Source organism: Molossus molossus, unplaced genomic scaffold (genome assembly GCF_014108415.1).
Source record: "Molossus molossus isolate mMolMol1 unplaced genomic scaffold, mMolMol1.p scaffold_m16_p_13, whole genome shotgun sequence".
NCBI lineage: Eukaryota > Metazoa > Chordata > Mammalia > Chiroptera > Molossidae > Molossus > Molossus molossus.
The window spans coordinates 41596134-41618706 of NW_023425348.1; the positions used below are offsets into that span (position 1 = coordinate 41596134).

A 22573-nucleotide genomic window follows, 5' to 3' on the forward strand; every position below is an offset into this window, starting at 1 on the left:
CCGAACCCGGGTCTCTCAGGACCGCAGGCTGACGCTCTAACCGCTGAGCCAAACCGGCCAGGGCTATATAAGGTTTTATAACCTCACTTCCAGATACTTCTGTGTTTTAAGAAGAGTTTGTACTAAGTTCTCTTTAATGTGCAGACAACTCACCCTGGCCAGTTTGGCTCAGTGGTTAGAGCATTGGCCTGCGGTCCAGAGAGTCCTGGGTTCGGTTCCCACTAAGGGCATGTACCTCAGTTGCAGTTTGTCCCCGGCCCTGGGTGGGTTGTGCGGGTGGCAGCCACTCAATGTGTCCCTTTCACGTCGATGTTTCTCTCTCTCTCTCTCTCTCTCTCTCTCTCTCTTTCTCTCTCTCTCTCTCCCCCACTCTATCTGGACCTTGGGTGAAGATAAAAATAATAATAATAATAATATGGAGACAACTCAACTGGAAATACTGATTACACCTGCACACAATTCAGTACCCACTGGAGCTGTCTCACCTTACATTTGACCAAAAAAAGGAAAAGAAATTTGATTGCATCAATAGAAAAACAGTCTGAATTTTATCAAACATCCTAGCTATATATGTGCCTGGCTTTATGAGCTGGGGGAACTGAGATCTAGAAAATTCCTGTCCTCTGACATATACCTGGTTGCAGAAAAGGGACTGAGCAGGACTTCCCCAGATCTGTAGGCTGGGTGTTAGGTGTGCGAGGATCTCACCTCCTAAGGTATATGGTAGAAAGAGACTAAGACACAGCACTGGGTCCTAGTGTTGCATCTGACCCAGGTAATGTGCATTTCAATAGAAGACTTTTACAGAGACAGTGTCTTAAACTAAATGGGTAACTTTTATGATGGCATTTCAGGTAAGGCCATATTTAGTTTAGATGGAGAGAAACTAATTAACCAGGGCAAGCAGAGGTTGAAGAAGGTTTAGGGAACAGTCCCTTTTACAGTTAAAAATTTAATTATAAATTCCAAATAGCAATGCAGACAGTAGAAGTATCTTCATTGTAACATTAGGTCATTTAAATAAGGTAACATATATAACGCTCCAGTTGTGTGTCTTGAAATTCAGTAAATTATCCATTTTTTCCTTGTACTCTCATCAACTTTGTGGATGTGGGTTGCCCTGTGATCTGTTGATGTATATTTCTTCCTGATTATTCAGCTAATAATTCTGTTTAATTCCAAATGTCTAGAATGTAAAGAAGGAACTGAGTGTCAAACCTTAGAGCTGAGGATATTATATATATTGTCTCATTTAAATGTTGGCAAATAGTCCTATAAAGACTGGACCTGCAATAATGTCAACATTAAAATTTTTTAATTAAAAAAATACACAGGTAGCCCTGGCCAGTTTGGCTCCACAGTTAGAGCATTGGCCTTTGGACTGGAGTTTTGGGTTTGATTCCAGTCAAGGGCACGTACCTTGGTTGCGGTTTGTCCCTGGCCCCGGCTGGGGTTGTGCAGGAGGCAACCAGTCAAGGTGTCCCTCTCACATCGATGTTTCTCTCTCTCCTTCTCCCTCCCACTCTATCTGGAGATAAGTGGAAAAATATCTTCGGGTGAGGATTAAAAAATAATAATAATAATAATACACAGGTTAAAAAAAACAAAAAGATTAGACTAGTTAACTATACCTAGTTAACTGGACTTAATTGTGGTAATCATTTTGCAATATATATCAATGTCAAATCACTGTGATGTACTATTGTTAACACACTGTATCTTTGTTGTCTGTTTACTTGTCTCTTCCACATACTCTTGAGTGTAAGAACTATAACCAACTTAATTCCTGTACCCCCAGGGCCCAGTAATAACTGGTCATAAGAAAATTATTAAGACTCTCAGTAAATGGGCATGAAAGAGAATTACTGAATAAATGAGAGACAGAGTAGGTAGTTCCTTTGGGTTCCATAAAATGAAACTGGCTTTACACAGCAGCTCCATTAATAGAAAGATAATGACAACAAAGGCTTCAATTTATTGAGTCCTTACCACATGCCATGTGGTGTGCTAAGACTTCCTAAGAATTATCTATTTAATACTTACAATAATTCCAGGTACTAATATTACCCCTGTCTGACAGATGAGAACAGTGAAATTCTGAGGATTAAATAAGTGCCCTGCCACCGAGTGGCAGAAAGCCACAGGTCAGAGTCAAGTCTATTTGACACCAAAGTCCATACTTAGAACTCTTTAAAGAGGTGGGGGACAGCCCGGCCGGTGTGGCTCAGTGGTTGAACATCAACCCCTGAACCAAGAGGTCGCCAGTTCAATTCCTGGTCAGGGCACACACCCAGGTTGTAAGCCAAATCCCCACTGGGGGGCATGTAGGAGGTGGCCAATCGATGTTCTCTCTCATAGATATCTCTATCTGTCTCTCCCTATCCCTTCCTTTCTCTCTAAAATCAATAAAGGAAAAATAATAATAAAGAGGTAGGGCCAGCCAAGCTGGTGTGGCTCAATTGGTTGAGCATCGCCCCATGCACCAAAAGGTGGCTGGTTTGACTCATGGTCAGGGCTCATGCCCAGACTGCAGACTCAATCCCCAGTAGGGCGAGTACAGGAGGCGGCCCATGGATGATGTTTCTCTCTCTCTACCTCTCCTTTCCTGGCTCTCTAAAGTCAATGAAAAGAAAAACATTTAAAAAAAGAAAAAGGTGGAGGACAAATGAAAAATAAGATGATGCTCATAACATTCTAGTTCTGTCATTCTGTTCTAAGGCTTCACAAAGGCCACGTGGCATTTGCTAGAACAAGGACTCTGCGTCACAGTAGAGACTATTAAAGGGCATCTAGTCCAGCCCCATCATTTCATAGTGACAGAATCAGAGGCCCGGGGAGAACTGTCTGGAGAGGCTCAGGTTTAGTAGAACAGTCTGCCTAGAACCAAGTATCAAGGCATAGCTCCTTTTACTGTTACCCAAGTGCTCTCTGAATTAATTCAAGATTCTGCTCATAATGCCAGTTGCACAGACTTTCCCTGACCACATATCTGAACTAGCCCCATCACTCCTTGTCTTCTTATTCTGCTTTATTTTTCTTCATGACCATCTACTTACGTAATGTATTTATTCATTTACTTGTTCCCCCCCCCACCCACTAGAATATAAGCCTCATGAAGACAAAACATTTTTTTTTTTTTTTTTTGATAGAGTGGGAAGGAGAGAGAGGAAGAGAGAGAGAGAAACATCGACATGAAAGGGACACATCGAGTGGCTGCCTCCCACACGACCCAACCAGGGCCAGGGACAAACTGCAACCGAGGTACATGCCCTTAGCGGGAACCGAACCCGGGTCTCTCTGGACTGCAGGCCGACGCTCTAACCACTGAGCAAACTCGCCAAGGCATGAAGACAAAACTTTTTTTTTTTTTTTTTTATCCTCTCCGGAGGACATTTTTCCATTTTTTGTTCAGGTAGAGTGGGAGGGAGAGAGAGGAAGAGAGAGAGAGAGAGAGAGAGAGAGAGAAACATCGATGTGAAAGGAACACATCGAGTGGCTGCCACCCGCACAACCGACCAGGGCCGGGGACAAACTGCAACCGAGGTACGCGCCCTTAGCGGGAACCGAACCCGGGTTCTCAGGACCGCAGGCTGACGCTCTAACCGCTGAGCCAAACCGGCCAGGGCAAGACAAAACTTTTAATGATGTTTCTCTGTAGTCTATAGCAGTGCTTGGCAGATAAGATCCTTGATAAATACTGGTTGACCTGATGGCTAAACAATCCAAAGCATCAACTGCAATGTTGATTTTATTATTTAATTTTATTTTTTAAAAATCTTTATTGTTGAATGTATTACAGATGTTCCTCATTTTTCCCCCATTGACCCCCTCCTCCCCACTCCCGCCCCCCTCCTGCCTTTTCCCACACTATTGTCTGTGTCCATTGGTTATGCATATAAGTTCTTTGGTTTATGTCTTCCCACCCCCCAACCCCTTTCCCTTTGAGGTTTGTCAGTCTAGCAATGAATTTGTGCTTCTTAATCCCTTCACCTTTTTCACCCATTCCCCCAAACCCCCTCCCATCTGGCAACCAACAAAATGTTCTCTGTATCCGTGAGAATGTTTCTGTTCTGCCTGTTCATTTTGTTTGTAGATAGATATGTATTCATTGCCATTTTGTTTGTTCATATATTTTATCTTTTTCTTCAAAAAGACCCTTCCTGAGGTATCACCTGTCAGAATGGCCGCCATCAACAAATCATCAAACAACAAGAACAAGTGCTGGCAAGGGTGTGGAGAAAAGGGGACTCTAATACACTGCTGGTGGGAATGCAGACTGGTGCAGCCACTATGGAAAACAATATGGTGTTACCTCAAAAAATTAAAAATTGAATTTCCATTTGACCCAGTGATCCCGCTTCTAGGAATATACCCTAAGAAGTCTGAAACAGCCCTGGCCAGTTTGGCTCAGCGGTTAGAGCGTCGGCCTGCGGTCCGGAGAGACCCGGGTTCGGTTCCCGCTAAGGGCATGTACTTCGGTTGCAGTTTGTCCCCGGCCCTGGTTGGTCGTGCGGGTGGCAGCCACTCGATGTGTCCCTTCACGTCGATGTTTCTGTCTGTCTCTCCCTTCCTCTCCCTCCCTCCCACTCTATCTGTACAAAAAAAAAATGGAAAAATATCCTCGGGTGAGGATTAAAAAAAAAAAAAAAAAAGGAGAAGTCTGAAACACCAATCAGGAAGAATATATGTACCCCCATGTTTGTAGCAGCACTATTTACAATAGCTAAGATCTGGAAACAGCCCAAGTGTCCATCAGTAGATGAATGGATAAAAAAGCTGTGGTACATATACACAATGTAGTACTATGCAGCTGTAAGAAAGAAAGATCTCTTATCCTTTGAGACAACATGGAGGGACCTGGAAAGTATTATCCTAAGTGAAATAAGCCATGCAGAAAAAGACAAATACCACGTGATCTCACTTATATATGGAATATAATGAACATAACAGTCTGAGGAATACGGTAGACCCAGAAACATGGAAGTAGGGCACAGACTGACATCCCTCAGAAGAGGGGTTGGGGGGTGGGAAGAGATAAACCACAGAACTTATATGCATGTATACATAACCAATAGACATGGATAACAAAGCCAGGGAAGGGGCAGAGGTGGGGTGGGGAGGGGGGTGCCAATGGGGTAAAAAAGGAGAAACATCTGTAACAAAAAAATAAAAAATTAAATAAAAAAAAGACCCTTCATTATTTCATATAATAACAATTTGGTGGTGAAGAACTTTAACTTTTTCTTGTCTGGGAAACTCTTTATATGGCCATCGATTCTAAATGACAGCTTTGCAGGATAGAGTAATCTTGGTTGTAGCTTCTTGCTTTTCATCACTCTGAATATTTCTTGCCACTCCCTTCTGGCCTGCAAAGTTTCTTTCTTTCTTTTTTTTTTTATCCTCACCCGAGGATATTTTTCCATTTTTTGTACAGATAGAGTGGGAGGGAGAGAGAGGAAGGGAGAGAGAGAAACATCGACGTGAAGGGACACATCGAGTGGCTGCCACCCACATGGCCATCCAGGGCCAGGGACAAACTGCAACCGAAGTACGTACCCTTAGCGGGAACCAAACCCGGGTCTCTCAGGACCGCAGGCTGACGCTCTAACCGCTGAGCCAAACTGGCCAGGGCATTATTTTTTATTTTTTATTTTTTTATCCTCACCCGAGGACATTTTCCATTTTTTGTTCAGGTAGAGTGGGAGGGAGAGAGAGGAACAGAGAGAGAGAGAGAAACATCTATGTGAAAGGAATACATCGAGTGGCTGCCACCCGCACAACCGACCAGGGCCAGGGACAAACTGCAACCGAGGTACATGCCCTTAGCGGGAACCGAACCCGGGTCTCTCAGGACCGCAGGCTGACGTTCTAACCGCTGAGCCAAACCGGCCAGGGCTGCAAAGTTTCTTTTGCGAAATCACCTGACAGCCTTATGGGAACTCCCTTGTAGGTAACTAGCTGCCTTTCTCTCACTGCTTTTAAGATTCTATGTCTTGAACCTTTTGCATTTTGATGATGATGTGTCTTGGTGTAGGCCTCTTGGGGTTCATCTTGTTTGGGACTCTCTGTGCTTCCTGGACTTGTATGTCTGTTTCCTTCACCAAGTTGGGAAAGTTATTGTTTCAAACAGGTTTTCAATTTCTTGTTCTCTCTCTTCTCCTTCTGGCACCCCCAAGATGCAAATGTTGGCACGCTTGAAGTTGTCCAGAGGCTCCTTACACTATCATTTTTTTTTGGATTCTTTTTTCTTTTTGCTGTTCTGATTGGGCATTTTTTGCTTCCTTATATTCCAAATCAATGGTTTGCTTCTTGGGTTTACGTACTCTACTATTGAATCGGTGTAAATTATTCTTTATTTCAGTTAATGCCTCCTTCATTTCTGACTGTGCATTGATCATTTCTGACTGGTCTTTTTTTTATGCTCTTGAGGCCCTCACTAAGTTCACTGAGGTTCTCACTAAGTTCATTGAGCATCCTTATAAGCAGTATTTTGAACTAAGCATCTGTTAAGTTGCTTATCTCCATTTCGCTTAGTTCTTTTTTGGGGGTTTTGTTCTGTTCTTTCATTTGGGACCTGTTTCTTTGCCTCCTCATTTTGGCTGCCTCTCTGTGTTTGTTTCTGTGTGTTACTTAACGAGAGGTATGGGGCTATCTGAGACCAGATGCTGCTTGTTTGAAAGAATTTAGGAAAAACCTGAAGCAGGATCCAGGACAGGGGCCAATCCTATGGTTAAGCAACTGGCAACAGCTTGGGTGGGCCTGAAAGTTGGGTGGGGCGGGGCCTCAGGGAATCACCAGGGTGGGGCAACCAGTGTGAGCCAGGTTGCTGGAGTCCCAGATATGGTCGGTGTCTGCCGCCCCAGGGAAAGGCTCACCAAAGAAACAAAGGCCTCTGACAGCACATCTGTCCTGGAGAAAGCCCCCTCTCCAGCCCTCGCTCCAGTGCCAAACAGCTCAGTTCTTTCCTGTATGTCCCTGGCACCCCTCGAGCTGCCTTCTCTCCAAGCTTAGAGAGTGAGTCTGATAAATTTGTGCGCAGGCCCTTTAAGGAGCTGCCTGGGGCTCCAGCCACTTCAGCTTCCCTGAGCCTCAGTTCTGCTGGTTTTTCCAGCCAGAAGTTATTGGGACTTCTCTTCCTGGCACTGGAACCCTGAGCGGGGCATCTGGTGTGGGACGGGGACCCCCTCAGTCCTCAGGGAGGACCTTCCCAGCCGAGGCGTCCTCCTGATTTTCATCTGCCACACGTGGGTGTGGGACCAGCCCGTCGCGCCTCCGCCCCTCCTACCAGTCTCTATGTGGCTGCTGCTTTAATTCCATAGTTGTAGGACTTCCATTCAGCTTGATTTCAGGCGGTTTTGAATCGTGGTTGTTCTGTAGTTTAGTTGTAACTTTGATGTGGTTGTGGGAGGACGCTATACCCCATTTACCTACCCCGCCATCTTGACCGGAAGTCTACAATGTGATTTTAATGCACTGAAGGTTTTCTGTCCTTCAAAGACATTTTTAAAATTTGGCTTTCTCAAACTAGCCTACACTATTAATCTTTGATAAATGTCATCTCCTCTTCTGATTTTCAGCATCTCCTTCCCTCACTAAGGACAAAGACCATGCCTTAGTCGTCCATGCATCCCAAAGTCTACCGAGCTCAGGACCTGGCATGAGCAGCTGTTCAAAATGCTTGGGGAGGCTGGTGTGGAGAGTGGTGAGAGTGATAGTCACAGGTATTATTGCTTAGTGATTTATTTTCTTTAAGTAATTAATTTAATTTTAGAGGAAGAGAGAGAAACATTGATGTGAGAGAGATGTTGATTCGTTGCCTCCCATACTCACCCCAACCAGGGATGGAACCTGCAACGTAGGCAACCTAGGTATGTGCCGTGACCGAGAATCAAACCCAAGACCTTCCAGTACACAGGACAATGATCCAACCAACTGAGCCTCACCAGCTAGAGCAGTGATTTATTTTCTTAAGGCTCCATCAGCAGGTGGAATGGAAGACCCCTCCCACCCTGATACCTTGGGCAACCAAGGCATTATACTCCTTCACTGCTTGCTCTGTCTGGAGGACCCGCACATCAATGCCTTGTTTCTCGAGGTATTCCAGAGTTGATGGGGGCACCTGTGAAGAAGGAAAAAGGTGAGTAAGTGGTGGGTGGAAGGCCCCCAGGGTTTCCTTTCTGCCATGAGGCAAATATATGATAGAGAACTAGACAGGGACAACTGTCACTCCTCAATCACCCAGAGAATCACCAGTCTAAAATTTGGCAGTGAGCCCAAGAAGGCTAAAAGATTTCTGTGAAGTTGACAGAAGTATCATGATCTGTATGCATAAAGCTCAGATGAAATGGAAATGGAAAGCGCATGGATTTTGGAGTTAGCCTTGGATTTAAGTCCTTGCTAGTGCTGTGACCTTGGGTAAGTGAATTAAATTCTCTAAGCCTTTGTTTCCATGACTGGAAATAGGGATAATGATACTAGCTCACAGGGTTGGTATGAGAATTAATTTAGCTAAGGTATGTAAAATGTCTGGTATGATACAGACCCCAAACCATGTAAATGTTAAATGTTAGGTCAGTCCTACCTGAGTATAAATTCTGACTTTACCATGTACCAACCAAGAGCCCTTAAGCCAGCTATTTCAAGTCTCTCGACCCCAATTTCCTCCTCTGTAAAGGGGGGGACAATAATAGTGACATCACAGGGTTGGAGTGAGAATGAAATTAACAAATGTATGTATACTGCAGCTCCAATGTCCTCTCAGAAAGGCCTCTCTTGCTTTGGCTGGTTTGGCTCAGCAGTTGGAGCATCGACCTGCAGTCCAGAGAGACCCGGGTTCGGTTCCCGCTAAGGGCACGTACCTCGGTTGCAGTTTGTCCCCGGCCCTGGTTGGTCGTGCGGGTGGCAGCCACTCGATGTGTTCCTTTCACATCGATGTTTCTCTCTCTTTCTCCATTCCTCTCTCTCCCTCCCACTCTCCCTGAACAAAAAAATGGAAAAATGTCCTCGGGTGAGGAAAAAAAAAAGGCCTCTCTTGACTACCCTGTTTAGAAGAGCTATTCATACATCACCATTTTCTTCATAAAATTGTATTATCTGAAATTGCCGCCCTGGCCGGTTTGGCTCAGCGGTTAGAGCGTCGGCCTGTGGTCCTGAGAGACCCGGGTTCGGTTCCCGCTAGGGGCTCGTACCTTGGTTGCAGTTTGTCCCTGGCCCTGGTCGGTCGTGTGGGTGGCAGCCACTCGATGTGTTCCTTTCACATCGATGTTTCTCTCTCTCTCTCCATTCCTCTCTCTCCCTCCCACTCTATCTGAAGCAAAGAATGGAAAAATGTCCTCGGGTGAGGATTAAAAAAAAAAAAAAATGAAATTGCCTACTTTTTTATTATCCATGAGGGTCATGAACCTTGTCTTGTCCTGTCCCTTGTGCCTAGAATAGTATCTAACCTATAGAAGGTATGAAAAATATTTTTAAGTGAATTTATGTAAAAGTTTCTCAACAGTGGTAGCTATTATCAGATATTCTCAACTCTGGCTTGTTCTGAATGTTATTTTATTTTATTTTTTTTATCCTCACCCGAGGACATTTTTCCATTTTTTGTTCAGACAGAGCGGGAGGGAGAGAGAGGAAGAGAGAGAGGGAGAAACATCGATGTGAAGGGACACATCGAGTGGCTGCCACCCGCACGACCAACCAGGGCCGGGGACAAACTGCAACCGAGGTACGTGCCCTTAGCGGGAACTGAACCCGGGTCTCTCTGTACCGCAGGCCGACGCTCCAACCGCTGAGCCAAACCGGCCAGGGCCTGAATGTTATTTTAAATACATTTTTTAATTAAAAATTTTTTTCTTTATTAATTTTAGAGAGAGAAGGGAGAGGGAGAGAGCTACAGAAACATTGATGAGAGAGAACATCTCTTGGCTGCCTCCTGCATGTCCCCCACTGGGGATCTGGCCCACAACCTGGGCATGTGCCCTGACTGGGAATCAAACCGACAACCTCTTAGTGCATGGGTTTACGTACACCGGCTGGGCTATTTTCAATACATTTCTTTTTCTTTTTCTTTTTTGGTATGTGCCCCTAGTGGGAACCAAACCCGGGACTCTCTGGTCCGCAGGCCAATGCTCCAACCGCTGAGCCAAACCGGCCAGGGCTAAATACATTTTAATTAGACTTTGCCTCTTCAGAAAAGCTCTGAAGTATTTTTTTAAGTGCCCTATATTACTCTTCTGTATGTTTAAACAATTTTATAATAACAGTAGCTTTATAGATCGGAATTATTCTAATGGGGAAAAACTAGGTTAACTGAAAAGTATAAATAAATAAAGGGCACCTTCATTAGTAGGGAGCTGGATTTGAGAACATCTATATAAAGGAAAGAATGAGGTAGATCTCTATGTACTTATGTGTAACGTAACAATGTTAAGTGAATAAAAAGTTACAGAACAATATGTATATTGTGACCCTATATGTCAAAATGGTTGAAAGTGCATTAATGGATGTCTGTACGTGTAAGTGTGTATGTGCAGATACACGAGAAAAGGTTGAAAGTGCATTAATGGATGTCTGTACGTGTAAGTGTGTATGTATTTGCAGATATACAGAGAACTGGAGCAGTATACGTAAGAGGGGAAATCTTTTACCTTTTTCTTCTACATTGAACCTTTTCTGTAAGTAAAATTAAAATAAATAATTTTTTTTCATAAAAGGGAAAAACATAATTGGAATGCATTTAAGAAAAGAAAATTGCCCTGGCCGGTTTGGCTCAGCGGTTAGAGCATCAGCCTGCGGTCCAGAGAGATCCGGGTTCGGTTCCCGCTAAGGGCACGTACCTCGGTTGCAATTTGTCCCTGGCCCTGGTTGGTCGTGCGGGTGGCAGCCACTCAATGTGTCCCTTTCACGTTGATGTTTCTCTCTCTTTCTTCCTCTCTCTTCCTCCCACTCTATCTGAACAAAAAACGGGGAAAAAAAAGTTATTATAAAATCTAAAGAACCAATGTTCATAGTTGTAGAGCTTGAGAAATTCCAAGACTGAGGACTTTCTGAGAAATACTTGAAACAATACAGGTCCAGGACCAGGTAGACGAGAGTCCACCCCTGCTCAGGGGAATAGTACACAGCCATTATTTTATCCTGGGCCATCCACTGGCTCATCAGCAAAATGAGGGAGCATGTTATATAGAGATGAACTCCCAACAGGGACTATCTCTAAGGTGCAGGTCCAAGAGATCAGCAGCTGGCCTCTGGATGCTATGTTCACCAGTACCTACCTTCAAGGCCTCACTCATCCCTCGGCCAATCACAAGGGTCTGCACACCCTTCTTGATGACTTCCTCCACATCTGCAGGCTGCACACCAGGAGAATGCTGGGTGTGGAAAGAAAAAGTGTACCAGCTACCTGCTCTTTTCATCTTTCTTTGCAGTCAGTGTTCTTGTTGGATTCATTCATTCACCCCTTCATTCATTGAAGAAATGTTTTGTTCTAGGAATAACATGATACAGTGCTACCCCTAAGGAGCTCTAAGTCTAGTGAAAAATATAGAAGACTAAAAAAGAAATTAAAATAGTTTTACAAGTGCGACAAGTAAGTAAGCTCAGTGAACATAGTGAAAGAGCCTGAATTCAGACTTGGGGTGTGTGGAGGAGACTGTTCCATGACATGACCACTGTCTGTCCTGTAACCTTGACCCAGGCCAGAAAAACCCCCCTTAGAGACTGTCTGATTATAAGTGATGTTCATTATGACATCAGTCAGCAGCCCTCCCCTGCCTCCTGCGATGTGCTGGTTCCTGGAACCTGACCTGGTCAAGCATGTAATTTCCCGTACCTGGTAGCATTCACATACTACTGTGACCATTCCCACTGCCTGACATCCCATATAATTCTCTGGCCCTGCCAAGCAGCTTGTGGATCCACTTTGTCTTGCAGCTGCCCATGACATGCCTTGTATGTAAGTTTCCCTTAATAAACTCTATTAATTAGCAGACTGGGGTGACCATCCTGTTTCTTTAGTTTCTTTCTGCCCTCCACTTATGGAGGTAAATTTGCAGTCTCCAGGCTTTTACCTGGGTCTGCGTGTACTAATAGGGGGGCTGGGGCAGGTGGTCAGGGAAGGCATCCCAGAGGAGGTGATATTTAAGCTGAGACCTAATGGATGAACACGAATTAGCCAAGTTAAAGAAAATCAGAGAACAAGGCATTCCAAGTTCAGCAAATAGCATGTACAAAGGCTCAGAGGAAAGAAGAAACTAGTGAGCAACAGGTAGTTGAATATGACTGAAGTTAAATTGACAGGTGAGGGTGTAGAAAAATGGTGTGAGAAGAAAGCACTTGGACATGATGCCAAAATTTGGAATGCTGAAAAACTTCATAAGAATTCATTCCACACTATTTCCTCTTTCTGAGCCCCCTTCCCACTTAGCTCCAGGAAAAATTCCTCTGATGCTTTAAAACCTACCTATCATTCAGTAAGGTCTCCCAGATTCTTCCAGGGTAAGGTGTTTAATGAAGATTAATCCAATATTAAAGGATGATAGTTTCTGAACTACCTTCCCTTCAGCAAAGGGGATATGAGAATTAAAAGTTTGGGAAATACCAACTCAACTACTGGGCTTTACCTATGATGTGTCTGCACAAGGATGAGATTCTCGGCACTGAAGCTTGGAGAGACAAAGCCTTCCTTCCCTGATTTGTCTGTCTCTTCTTTTATTCAGTCAACAAGCATTTACTGAGCACTTACTCTACACTGGGCCCTATACCAAGCACTGAGAATTACTGAGATGAACCAAATAGGAGTTTTAGTCAGGTAAGGTGTGTGAACATATGGAAATAGTTACAAAACGATGAGATAAAACAAAGTTGAGGGTCTCAGAAACTGGAGTGAATAATTATGAGTGGGAAATCATCATGGAAGACATGCTGTGTCAACTGGGTCTTGAAGTCTGAGTAAAGTATGCCTTGATGCAGTGGTTGTGGAAGGGGTGCCTTCCAATCATAGTTAGACGTGGTGTAGGGAAAGTGCTGCTGAAAATAGCACATATGACTTCACAAGTGAAGGCCCTGAGAATTTAATGAAAATCCTCAACAAAACATTAGCAAATCCAAGGCTGGTTCAACATTAAAAAAATCAGTGTAGTTCCCTACAGAGTAAAGAAAAAAAAAAAAAAAAAAGCCCTGGCCAGTTTGGCTCAGCGGTTAGAGCGTCGGCCTGTGGACCAGAGAGTCCTGGGTTCGGTTCCCACTAAGGATACCTATCTTGGATGCAGTTTGTCCCTGGCCCCGGTTGGGGTTGTGAGGGTGGCAGCCAGTCAATGTGTCTCTCTCACATCGATGTGTCTCTCTCTCTCTTCTACCCTCTCTCCCTCCAGCTCTATCTGAAGATAAATGTAAAGAAAATGTCCTTAGGTGAGGATAAAAAAACCAAAACACACAAATCCATTCATGTCACCCCTCTGCTTAATAGCTCTCAATGGCTTCTCATTGCTGTTATAACAAATGCCAACTCTTTAACATAGTCTGCAAGTTCCCAGCTGCCTCTCCCGCCTCATTGCATACCACTTTCTTCTTGTTCTACACTCTGGTTATACAGGCCTTCTATCAGTTCCTCAACCATAGCGTGTTCTTTCACCACTGTGAGGAAGGATCAAAAGAAAATCTACAGATTGGGAGAAAATATTTGCACATCACACACCTGACTTGTTTCCAGAATATAAATTAAAAACCTCTCAAAACCAATAATAAGAAAACAATATGATTTTAAAAAATGGGTAAAGTATTTGAAAAGACACTTTTCCAAAGAAATGGCTATAAAGAACATGAAAAGACACTCTATATCATAAGTCACTTTGGAAATGCACATTAAAACTACAATAAGATACCAGATGCTGAGGATACAAACAAATTGGATCTCCCATACACAGCTAGTGAAAATGTAAAATGTAGACCTACATCCGGAAAACAGTTTGTCATTTTCTTATAAAGCTGAACATTGTGACTCTGCAGTCACACTCCTGGGTATGTATCTTAGAGAAATGAAAACTCACATTCACACAAAAACCTGCACATGAATGTTCATAGCAGTTTTATTTGTAACAGTCCCAAACTGGAAGCAACTCAAATGTTTCTCAACTGGTGAATGAATAAATAAATCATGTATAGTCCAAACAATGGAATGCTACTCAGCAATACAAAAAAGGACAACTTGCCCTGGCCGATTTGGCTCAGCAGTTAGAGTGTCGGCCTGCGGTCCAGAGAGACCCAGGTTCAGTTCCCACTAAGGGCACGTACCTTGGTTGCAGTTTGTCCCCGGCCCTGGTTGGTTTGTATAGGTGGCAGCCACTTGATGTGTACCTTTCACATCAATGTCTCTCTCTCTCTCTTTCTCCTTCCCACTCTATCTGAACAAAAAATGAAAAAATGTCCTCGGGTGAGGATTAAAAAAAAAAAAAGACAAATTATTGATACACAGGACAACATGGATTACTCAAATGTTTTATGCTAAAAACTATAGAAAATAACTATAGCCCTGGCTGGTGAGTCTCAGTTGGTTGGAGTGTGGTACTATACACCTGGAGGTTGCAGATTCAATCCCTGGTTGGGGCACATGTAGAAGGCAACCAATTGATGTTTCTCTCTCACATCAATGTTTCTCTTTCTCTCCCTCTCCCTTCCTCTTTCTAAAATCAATAACATATCCTTGGGTGAGGATTAAAAAAAAAACACAAGAAAAAACATACGATCCCACAGAAACTAATATTCTGTAAATAATGAAAAAATATATGATTCCATTAATCTGACAAGTAAATGTGACATTTGTATTAGGTCAATTGGCAAAATATTAATAAGATCTGTATATTAAGTAATAGTATTGTATCAATATTGATTTCCTGATTTTGATCATTGTATTGTGATTATGTAAGAGAATTTCCTTGTTTGGGGGAAATACAGGTATTTAGGACTAAAGGGGTATAATATCTGCAACAGTTCAAAAAAATAATATATAGTGATGGAGAGGATGATAAAATATGATAAAGTGTTAACATTTGGATCTGAGTAAAAATGAGAATTCTTTATATTATTCTTGTAACTTTTCTGTAAGTCTAAAATTATTTCAAAATAAACAGGAAACTTTAAAGTAAATAAATAAAATAAAAAATAAAGCAGGAAGAGAGCATATACTTCCTGATTTACTTAGGCAAAGAAACAAAACTTGACAGAAGGCAGGTGAGGTGGCCGGAGAGCAGGAGCAGAGGCAGTGTGTCTCTGCTGGCTTTCTGCACGTCTGGATTCCCTGTGGGTGTGCAACTGCTGCTGACAGTCTTCACTTAGTCAGCGAGTGCCCCAGGGCTGATAACAAGGCCAGCTTCTCTCTTTATATTCAGGCTTACCTCATCAGCACCTTCCTAAGGAATGTACACTAAGACTGTATGAGCTCATGTTTAGGGAATATCAAAGAGTGTTCTAACTTGGAAAGCCTGCATGTCAAAGAGTGAACCAAACTGATCAGCAGCAAGGAACCATCCTCATCTTCAGAGAGGCCACAGAGCTAGTGCCCAGGTGTCTCTGAACAGCATCTCTGCCTCCAGTTTTCCCATTTCTCCACACAGATCACAAGAGATTAGGAGAGATTGGATTCTCGTTCTATAAAGTTAGTTAGGTTCATGAATTAAAAAAATTTTTTTTACCTGCACCTGAGGACATTTTCCCATTTTTTGTTCAGACAGAGCGGGAGGGAGAGAGAGGAAGGGAGAGAGAGAGAAACATCAACATGAAAGGGACACATTGAGCGGCTGCCACCCACACGACCCAACCAGGGTTGAAACAAACTGCAACCGAGGTACGTGCCCTTAGCGGGAACCAAACCTGGGTCTCTCTGGACCCCAGGCCGACACTCTAACCACTGAGCCAAACCGGCCAGGGTGGTTCATGAATTTTTAAAAAGCAAAACAAAAAAGGGGATATTGTTTCTTTTTTTTTCTTTACTGATTTTTAGAGAGAGAGGAAGGGAGACAAAGAGAGGGATAGAAATATCGATGAGAGAGAACATTGATTGGCCACCTCCTGCATGCCCCCCACTGGAGATTTGGCCCACAACCTGGGCATGTGCCTGACTGGGAATTGAACCGGTGACCTCTTGGTACATGGGTCGACACTCAACCACTGAGCAATACCGGCCGGGCAGGATATTGTTTCTGATTACAATATTATTGATTACAACAACTGGTCCTTAAAGAATGTAAGAAGATGGGATTATATGCCCGTTTCCCATAGCTCTCTGATAAATCCTAGCACAATCCTGTGCTGAGAGTGATGATATGAAAAACCTAACATTTTTTTCTGGAGGTATGACCAAGGTAAATACTTAATAAAATTACAAATTAGGGTTGGAGAGCTTCACCTTCCTTAAGTAAATGCATTTACCTCAATTATTGAATGATTCCTTCATTTAACAAAGAACAGCACCTACTTTGAGAAGCACCATGATGCCCAACCTCTAACAGTTCACATTCTAGTATAAGAAAACAAGGTGACAGCTGGGGGTAGGGGGTGGGGAGGATTGAAAGGTCAAGAGAGTTCAAAACCATAATCATCTGGACATTCAGAGATGAGACAGCAGCAGCCTGTCCGAGTTGCCAATCAGCGGAACTCAAGTGACGAGTTGGGCTGCTGTGTGCTGTACTGCAGGCCCGGGGTGTCACGAGCAGAGCAGTGAACGCTAACTGCAGCAGCCTGTGGATCCAGGCGTTGGTGGGTGATTACTCAGAGCCTTGTGCAGAAGCCTGTTACTGAGGCGTCCTCAACCTGCCACCAGCTCATCCTCTGCTTCTTCTAATCCCTCAGGCTCTCTTCCCTTACTGTCTGATTCTGTTCCTCTTTTTAAAGAGGCTTTACATCACAGGATGTAAGGCTGTAAAAGCTTATTGTGTTTTCTTGGTGGAAAGCTATTAATTGTGGGAAAATGTCCAGGTAATACCTATTATGCCAGATAAACAATAGAGTGGCATCCTATATGGCTTGGATATTTCCCCCTATATTATATCAAATTTGAAAAGAAAACATTCCTAAATTACACTTTCAAGGAAGCAGTTCCTCCTGCCAAAATGAAGTGAGCATAAATGGTTAGTAGCAATGCTGTTATCTGGTTGTGTTGCTGATAAAAGCAGATTCTGCGAGTGAAGGTTAAAGGATCTCTGGAATCTGTCCCTGTGAACAATGCCCAAGTCACATTCTCTTTTATCACTTGCTGGAATTAACAGCCTCTTAAATGATCTTCCTGCCTCTACTGGTGCAGAAATCAGTTTTTTGTGTCACAGGCCACTCTGGCAATCAACCTGGTAGAGCTTCTCAGAATGAAGTTTTTAAAAACTTAAAATAAAATATGTAGGATTACAAAGGAAACAGATTTGATACAATGAAATTATCAAGTTATTAAAAACAGATCTTGGTCAGGTAGCTCAGCTGGTTAGAGCGTTGTCCCCATTTGCCAAGGTTGCAAGTTCAATCTCTGGTCAGGGCGCATACAACAGAATCAATCAATGAATGCATAAATAAATGGAACAACAAATCGATGTTTCTCTCTCTTTCTCTGATGCATTTCATGAAATATAGGAGATGAGAATGAAAGGATAATTTGGAACTGTATCATAAAAAAAAGGGGGGCCTTGAACACTATCCTATTTTATTTTGGAGTCTATGAAAAGCTGTTGAGGTTTTCTTTTTTTTTTTTTTTAATCCTCATCACAGGATATTTTTCCATTTTTTGTTCAGAGAGAGTGGGAGGGAGAGAGAGAGAGAAACATTGATGTAAAAGGGACACATGGAGTGGCTGCCTCCCCCACGCCCCCAACCAGGGCCGGGGACAAACTGCAACCGAGGTACGTGCCCTTAGCAGGAACCAAACCTGGGTCTCTCTGGACCTCAGGCCAACGCTCTAACCGCTGAGTCAAACCGGCCAGGGCACTGTTGAGGTTTTCTATGCAGAGCAGAGACATGGCCAACTTTATCTTTTAGATATTATAACAGTAGGGCCCAGCCAGTGTGCTCAGTGGAATGAGCATCCTCCCATGGACTGGGAGGTCCTGGTTTGATTCCCGGTCAGGACACATGCCCGGGTTGCAGGCTCAATCCCCAGTAGGGGGTGTGCAGGAGGCAGCTAATCTGGTTCTCTCTCACACTGATGTTTCTCTCTCCCTTCCTTTCTCTCTAAAAAATCAAAATCAATAAAACCATTAAAAAAAAAAGAAAAGAAGCCCTGGCCAATTTGGCTCAGCGGTTCGTGTAGGCCTGTGGACCAGAGAGTCCCAGGTATGGTTCCTGCTAAGGGCACGTATCTCGGTTGTAGTTTGTCCTGGCCCCGGATGAGGTTGTGTGGGTGGCCACCACTCGATGTTTCTCTCTCTCTCTCTCTCTCTCTCTCTCTCTCTCTCTCTCTCTCTCTCCCTTCCTCCCTCCCTCCCTCCCTCCCTCCCTCCCTCTCCCTCCTGCTCTATCTGAAGATAAATGCAAAAAAAAAAAAAAAGTCCTCGGGTGAGGATAAAAAAAAAGAGAGATTATAAGAGAAGGGAGACATGAAAAAGGTAGAATAAGAGGCAGGAAGACCAGGTAGGAGATCAATGCCATAGTCCAGGTGAGAGAATTGAAGCAGCAGGAGGGTGTAAATTTGAAAGACTTTACTGAGGTGAAATCAACAAGTTGTACTTTCTTAAATGTGGTGGGGGAGAAAAATGGAGAAATAAAAATTGTCTCTGCTATTTCCCTTTTAATTGACTGACTGTGTGGATAGTGGTACCATTAATGGAGATAGGGAACACAAGAAAGTACCTGGATATCTGGGGCTGGGGAGGTAAGGAAAAGGAAATCAAGTCAGCTTTGGATATGTTGAGTTTAAGTTGTCCATGGAACAAGTCATATGCAGATGTCCAACATGCAACTGACCATTATGATAGTTTAGATTATTGTTCAGCAAATATTCACTCCTCTTGCCCTCTTACCATGGGCAGAATACACTTCTATGCCCCACTGATGTTGGCGAACCTGGTGTGAGCAAAGCTTGAAATGTGCTTGCTCAGTGAGGCTTATGCTTGAGCTTCAGATACAGCCACGAGAAGAACAGATCCTGGCTAGCCTGTTGGTTCAAGGAGGATTAGAAACATGGAGAGCAGAGGCCCCCCCCCCCCCCACCAACTTCAGCTTGAAGTAGAGCTGCCCCAGCTGGATCCACAACCATGACAATCAATGATTACTAGTGTGTGTCACTAAGACCACTGAGAATCCCCACTGATAAAGTGCTGGAAGACTACTGTCACTAAAAAAGAATAGCTGAACAATACTACTCTGTATTTAGAGCATAAGAAACGAGAGATGATATCTTCATCAGTTGATGGCATAAACAAATGTAGTAGTTCTAAGTAATAAGAACGCCCTTAAACACTCTCGAGCACTTCTTTCCCTCGAGGATTGAGTATTAAGCAGAACTGATCTACAAATCAGAGTGTTTCATGTATAAAACTCTTTTTTTTTTTCTTTTATCCTCACCCGCGGACATTTTTCCATTTTTTGTTCAGATAGAGTGGGAGAGAGAGAGAGAGAGAGAGAGAGAAACATCGACGTGAAAGGGACACATAGAGTGGTTGCCACCCACATGACCCAACCAGGGCCGGGGACAAACTGCAACCGAGGTACATGCCCTTAGCGAGAACCGAACCGGGGTCTTTCTGGACTGCAGGCCGACGCTCTAACCACTGAGCCAAACTGGCCAGGGCAGACTCTTTTTTTTTTTTGACTGGCAGATCCTGCCTCAGGTTTATTGGTACCAATAGCACAGGAAGACACCAGCACCGTGCAGACTGCAGCCCAGAAGTCATACCAGTCCTTCCTTCTTCACTTTGGCAGACAGAGGTCTCTACTCTGGAGCCTTTGTGGGGACCTGGGAACCTTTGGGGGCCTGAGACTAGGCTGCAGCCACAGCCTGGGCCTTGGTTTGAGCCATAGCCCCTGGGCGATGCAGGAATGATCTCATTTCCCAAGCTTGGGGTGAGCGATGTAGGCAAGTAGATTGAGCTTGCAGTTGCCACACTTTGGGATCTTGAGCTTGACCTCCTTGGGCTTTACTAGGGCCTTGATAGCCTTGGCATGTACACTCATGGCCTTGGTGTTGGCCTGCATCTTCTTCAGGCCCTTCTTGTTGTGTTTCTTGGCAAAGTGTGTGTTCCTCAGGGACTTGTGGTCCAGCCCTTTGAGAGATCTGTATCTCGATGCAGTTTCTGTGCCATTTTCAGGACTGGTTTGGTTTGGTGAGGTGTGGTGTGTTGTGGTTCTTGGACTTGGCCATGTCTGCACTGAAGCCCGTGGCTTCTCTAAGACTCTTTTTAAAGAAGTAATTCAGTCTGTTTAATAGTAATCAGAGAAGCAATTTTATAATTTCTACAGTAATACTGGGAGAAACTAACAGTCTTGAGCATTATTATGTTAGACATTGTGCTAGGGAACTCAAGAAGAGAAGAAAATCAATCAAGTATCTACTGTGTGACAGGCACTGTGATAGATGCTTTATTTTAAAATATGTTTTTATTGAATTTTTCTTTTTTTTTAGAGACAGAGGAAAGGAGAGAGAGATAGAAATGTTGATGTGAGAGTAGAACATTGATCGGCTGCCTCCTGCATGCCCCCCATCAAGGATTGAGCCCACAGGCCAGGAATTGAACTGGGACCTCTCAGTACAAGGGACAAAGCTCAATCCACTGACAGATGCTTTCAAAGATGAACACATTTAGTATTCAAAGCAAGCCCATGAAGTACATCATTTTCCCAGCCCCACTTCCAGGTGAATTCTCACTTAGTAGGTGGGAATGTGAGGGAGATACAAAACATGCATTTTAAACAAGTACTTTAGGTGAATCTGATGTAAGAGATCCATGAATCACACTGAGAAATACTGGTTGAGAGAAAGAAAGAATAAATTTGCATGAGCAAAGCAAGTTGTATACATTTTTGAAATTAATTCATCCCAACCCATGTATAACTTTTACATCAACTTACAACAAACAGACATTATTATTCTCTTTTTATAGATGATTAAACTGAGGCACAGAGAAGCTAAATAAGTTGTTTAATGTTACCCAGCTAAAGTGTGACAGTTCCAAGACCTATGAATCTAGAAATCTATTAGATATCTCTATCTAGATGCCTTCATATAACTTTAAACTTAACACATTTCAAAAGAATTAATCATTTTCTCTACTCAACCTCTGCCCCAAACATAAACACATTTGTTTTTCCTCTGATATACCCAATTTCAGTGAATGGCACCACCCATTTATCCATGCTAGAATTCTCTCACCTGCTAAATCTAATAAATCACCGGATCCTGTCAATATCACCTTCTTAGTAGTTTTCAAATTTGTTGTCTCATTTCCTACTACTAACTTAACAATAACAGCTTCATTTATTGAGTGCCTACATCACATCTAGCACAGTACATTAATCCTTACATCAACTCTATGAGGTAGGTATTATCACTCCATTTTATAGATGAGTTCTCTGAGGCTTAATAGCTTTGATTCCATGTCCTTTTGCCTGTGTTGATCTAGAACTCATCTGTGTTCTAGATCAACGCCTCAGTTTTTCCTAGTTCTTATCCCTCCCAGTTCTAGAACACCCGTCTTGTGTATTCTGCTGACAAATGAAACTTAACAAGATAAAAACTAAATTTATGGCAACCTTTGCCAATTTTCCTATTATCATCAATGGCACCTTAACAGTTTTGTAAGTTTTAATTTTTAAAACATTTTTTATTGATTTTTAGAAATGGAGGGAGAGAAAGAGAGACATTGATTTCTTGTTCCACTTATCTACACATTCATTGGTTGCTTCTTTAAAAAAAATTTTTTTTCGTTATTGATTTTTAGAGAGAGAGCAAGGGAGAGAGAGAAAGAAATAGAAACATTGATTAAAGAGAACATCGATTGGGCACCTCCTGCATGCCTCCCACTGGGGATTTGGCCCACAACCTGGGCGTGTGCCCTGATCAGGAATCAAACCAGCAACCTCCTGGTGCATGGGTCAATGCTCAACCATTGAGCCACACAGGCCGGGTGCATTGGTTGCTGCTGCTTCTTTTTTTTTTTGGTGGTGGTTCGTGCCCCTAGCGGGAACCGAACCCAGGACTCTCTGGTCCTCAGGCCGACGCTCAACCTCTGAGCCAAATTGGCCAGGGATGGTTGCTTCTTGTATGTGCCCTGACCAGAGATCAAACTCACAACTTTGGCATATCAGAAGGATGTTCTAACCAACTGAGCTATCCAGCCAGGGCCAATTTTGTAAGTTTCAATCTTAAAGTTTATAAGAGGAATCGTGATGTTGTTAGAAGGAATGGGGAAAAAAGTTGGAATCTGACCTAGGTTTATTATTTGATACCACATTTTTCTAACTCTGTGTCTGCCCAAGTTACATATTTCTCTGTGCTTAAATAAAAAAATAAGCTTAATGGTAATATTAATAGTACCATCGTATATAGGAAAACTACAATATATAGTGTTAAATCCGTTTGTGAAGAAAAATATTACTCCAATGTGGCAAA

The 22573-nt window shown here is 43.2% G+C and overlaps 1 protein-coding gene and 1 long non-coding RNA gene across 3 annotated transcripts in view; one reads left to right on the top strand and one right to left on the bottom strand.

The window, feature by feature from the left end:
- Positions 1 to 7581: 7581 nt before the first annotated feature.
- Positions 7582 to 12800, top strand: LOC118627828. Its single transcript, XR_004959223.1, has 5 exons — positions 7582 to 7721; positions 7840 to 8137; positions 8243 to 8415; positions 10594 to 10667; positions 12711 to 12800. It is a non-coding gene; the product is annotated as an uncharacterized LOC118627828 (long non-coding RNA).
- The window catches only part of AAMDC (adipogenesis associated Mth938 domain containing), a 29083-nt gene continuing 14475 nt past the window's right edge, over positions 7966 to 22573 (bottom strand). For both annotated transcript variants that reach the window (XM_036258276.1, XM_036258275.1), the window contains exons 3-4: positions 11268 to 11363; positions 7966 to 8119 (exon numbers count right to left, since the gene is read on the bottom strand). In XM_036258276.1, coding sequence (XP_036114169.1) covers positions 7979 to 8119; positions 11268 to 11363 — 237 coding nt within the window. In that variant the 3' untranslated portion in view covers positions 7966 to 7978. The remainder of the gene's footprint in view (positions 8120 to 11267; positions 11364 to 22573) is intronic.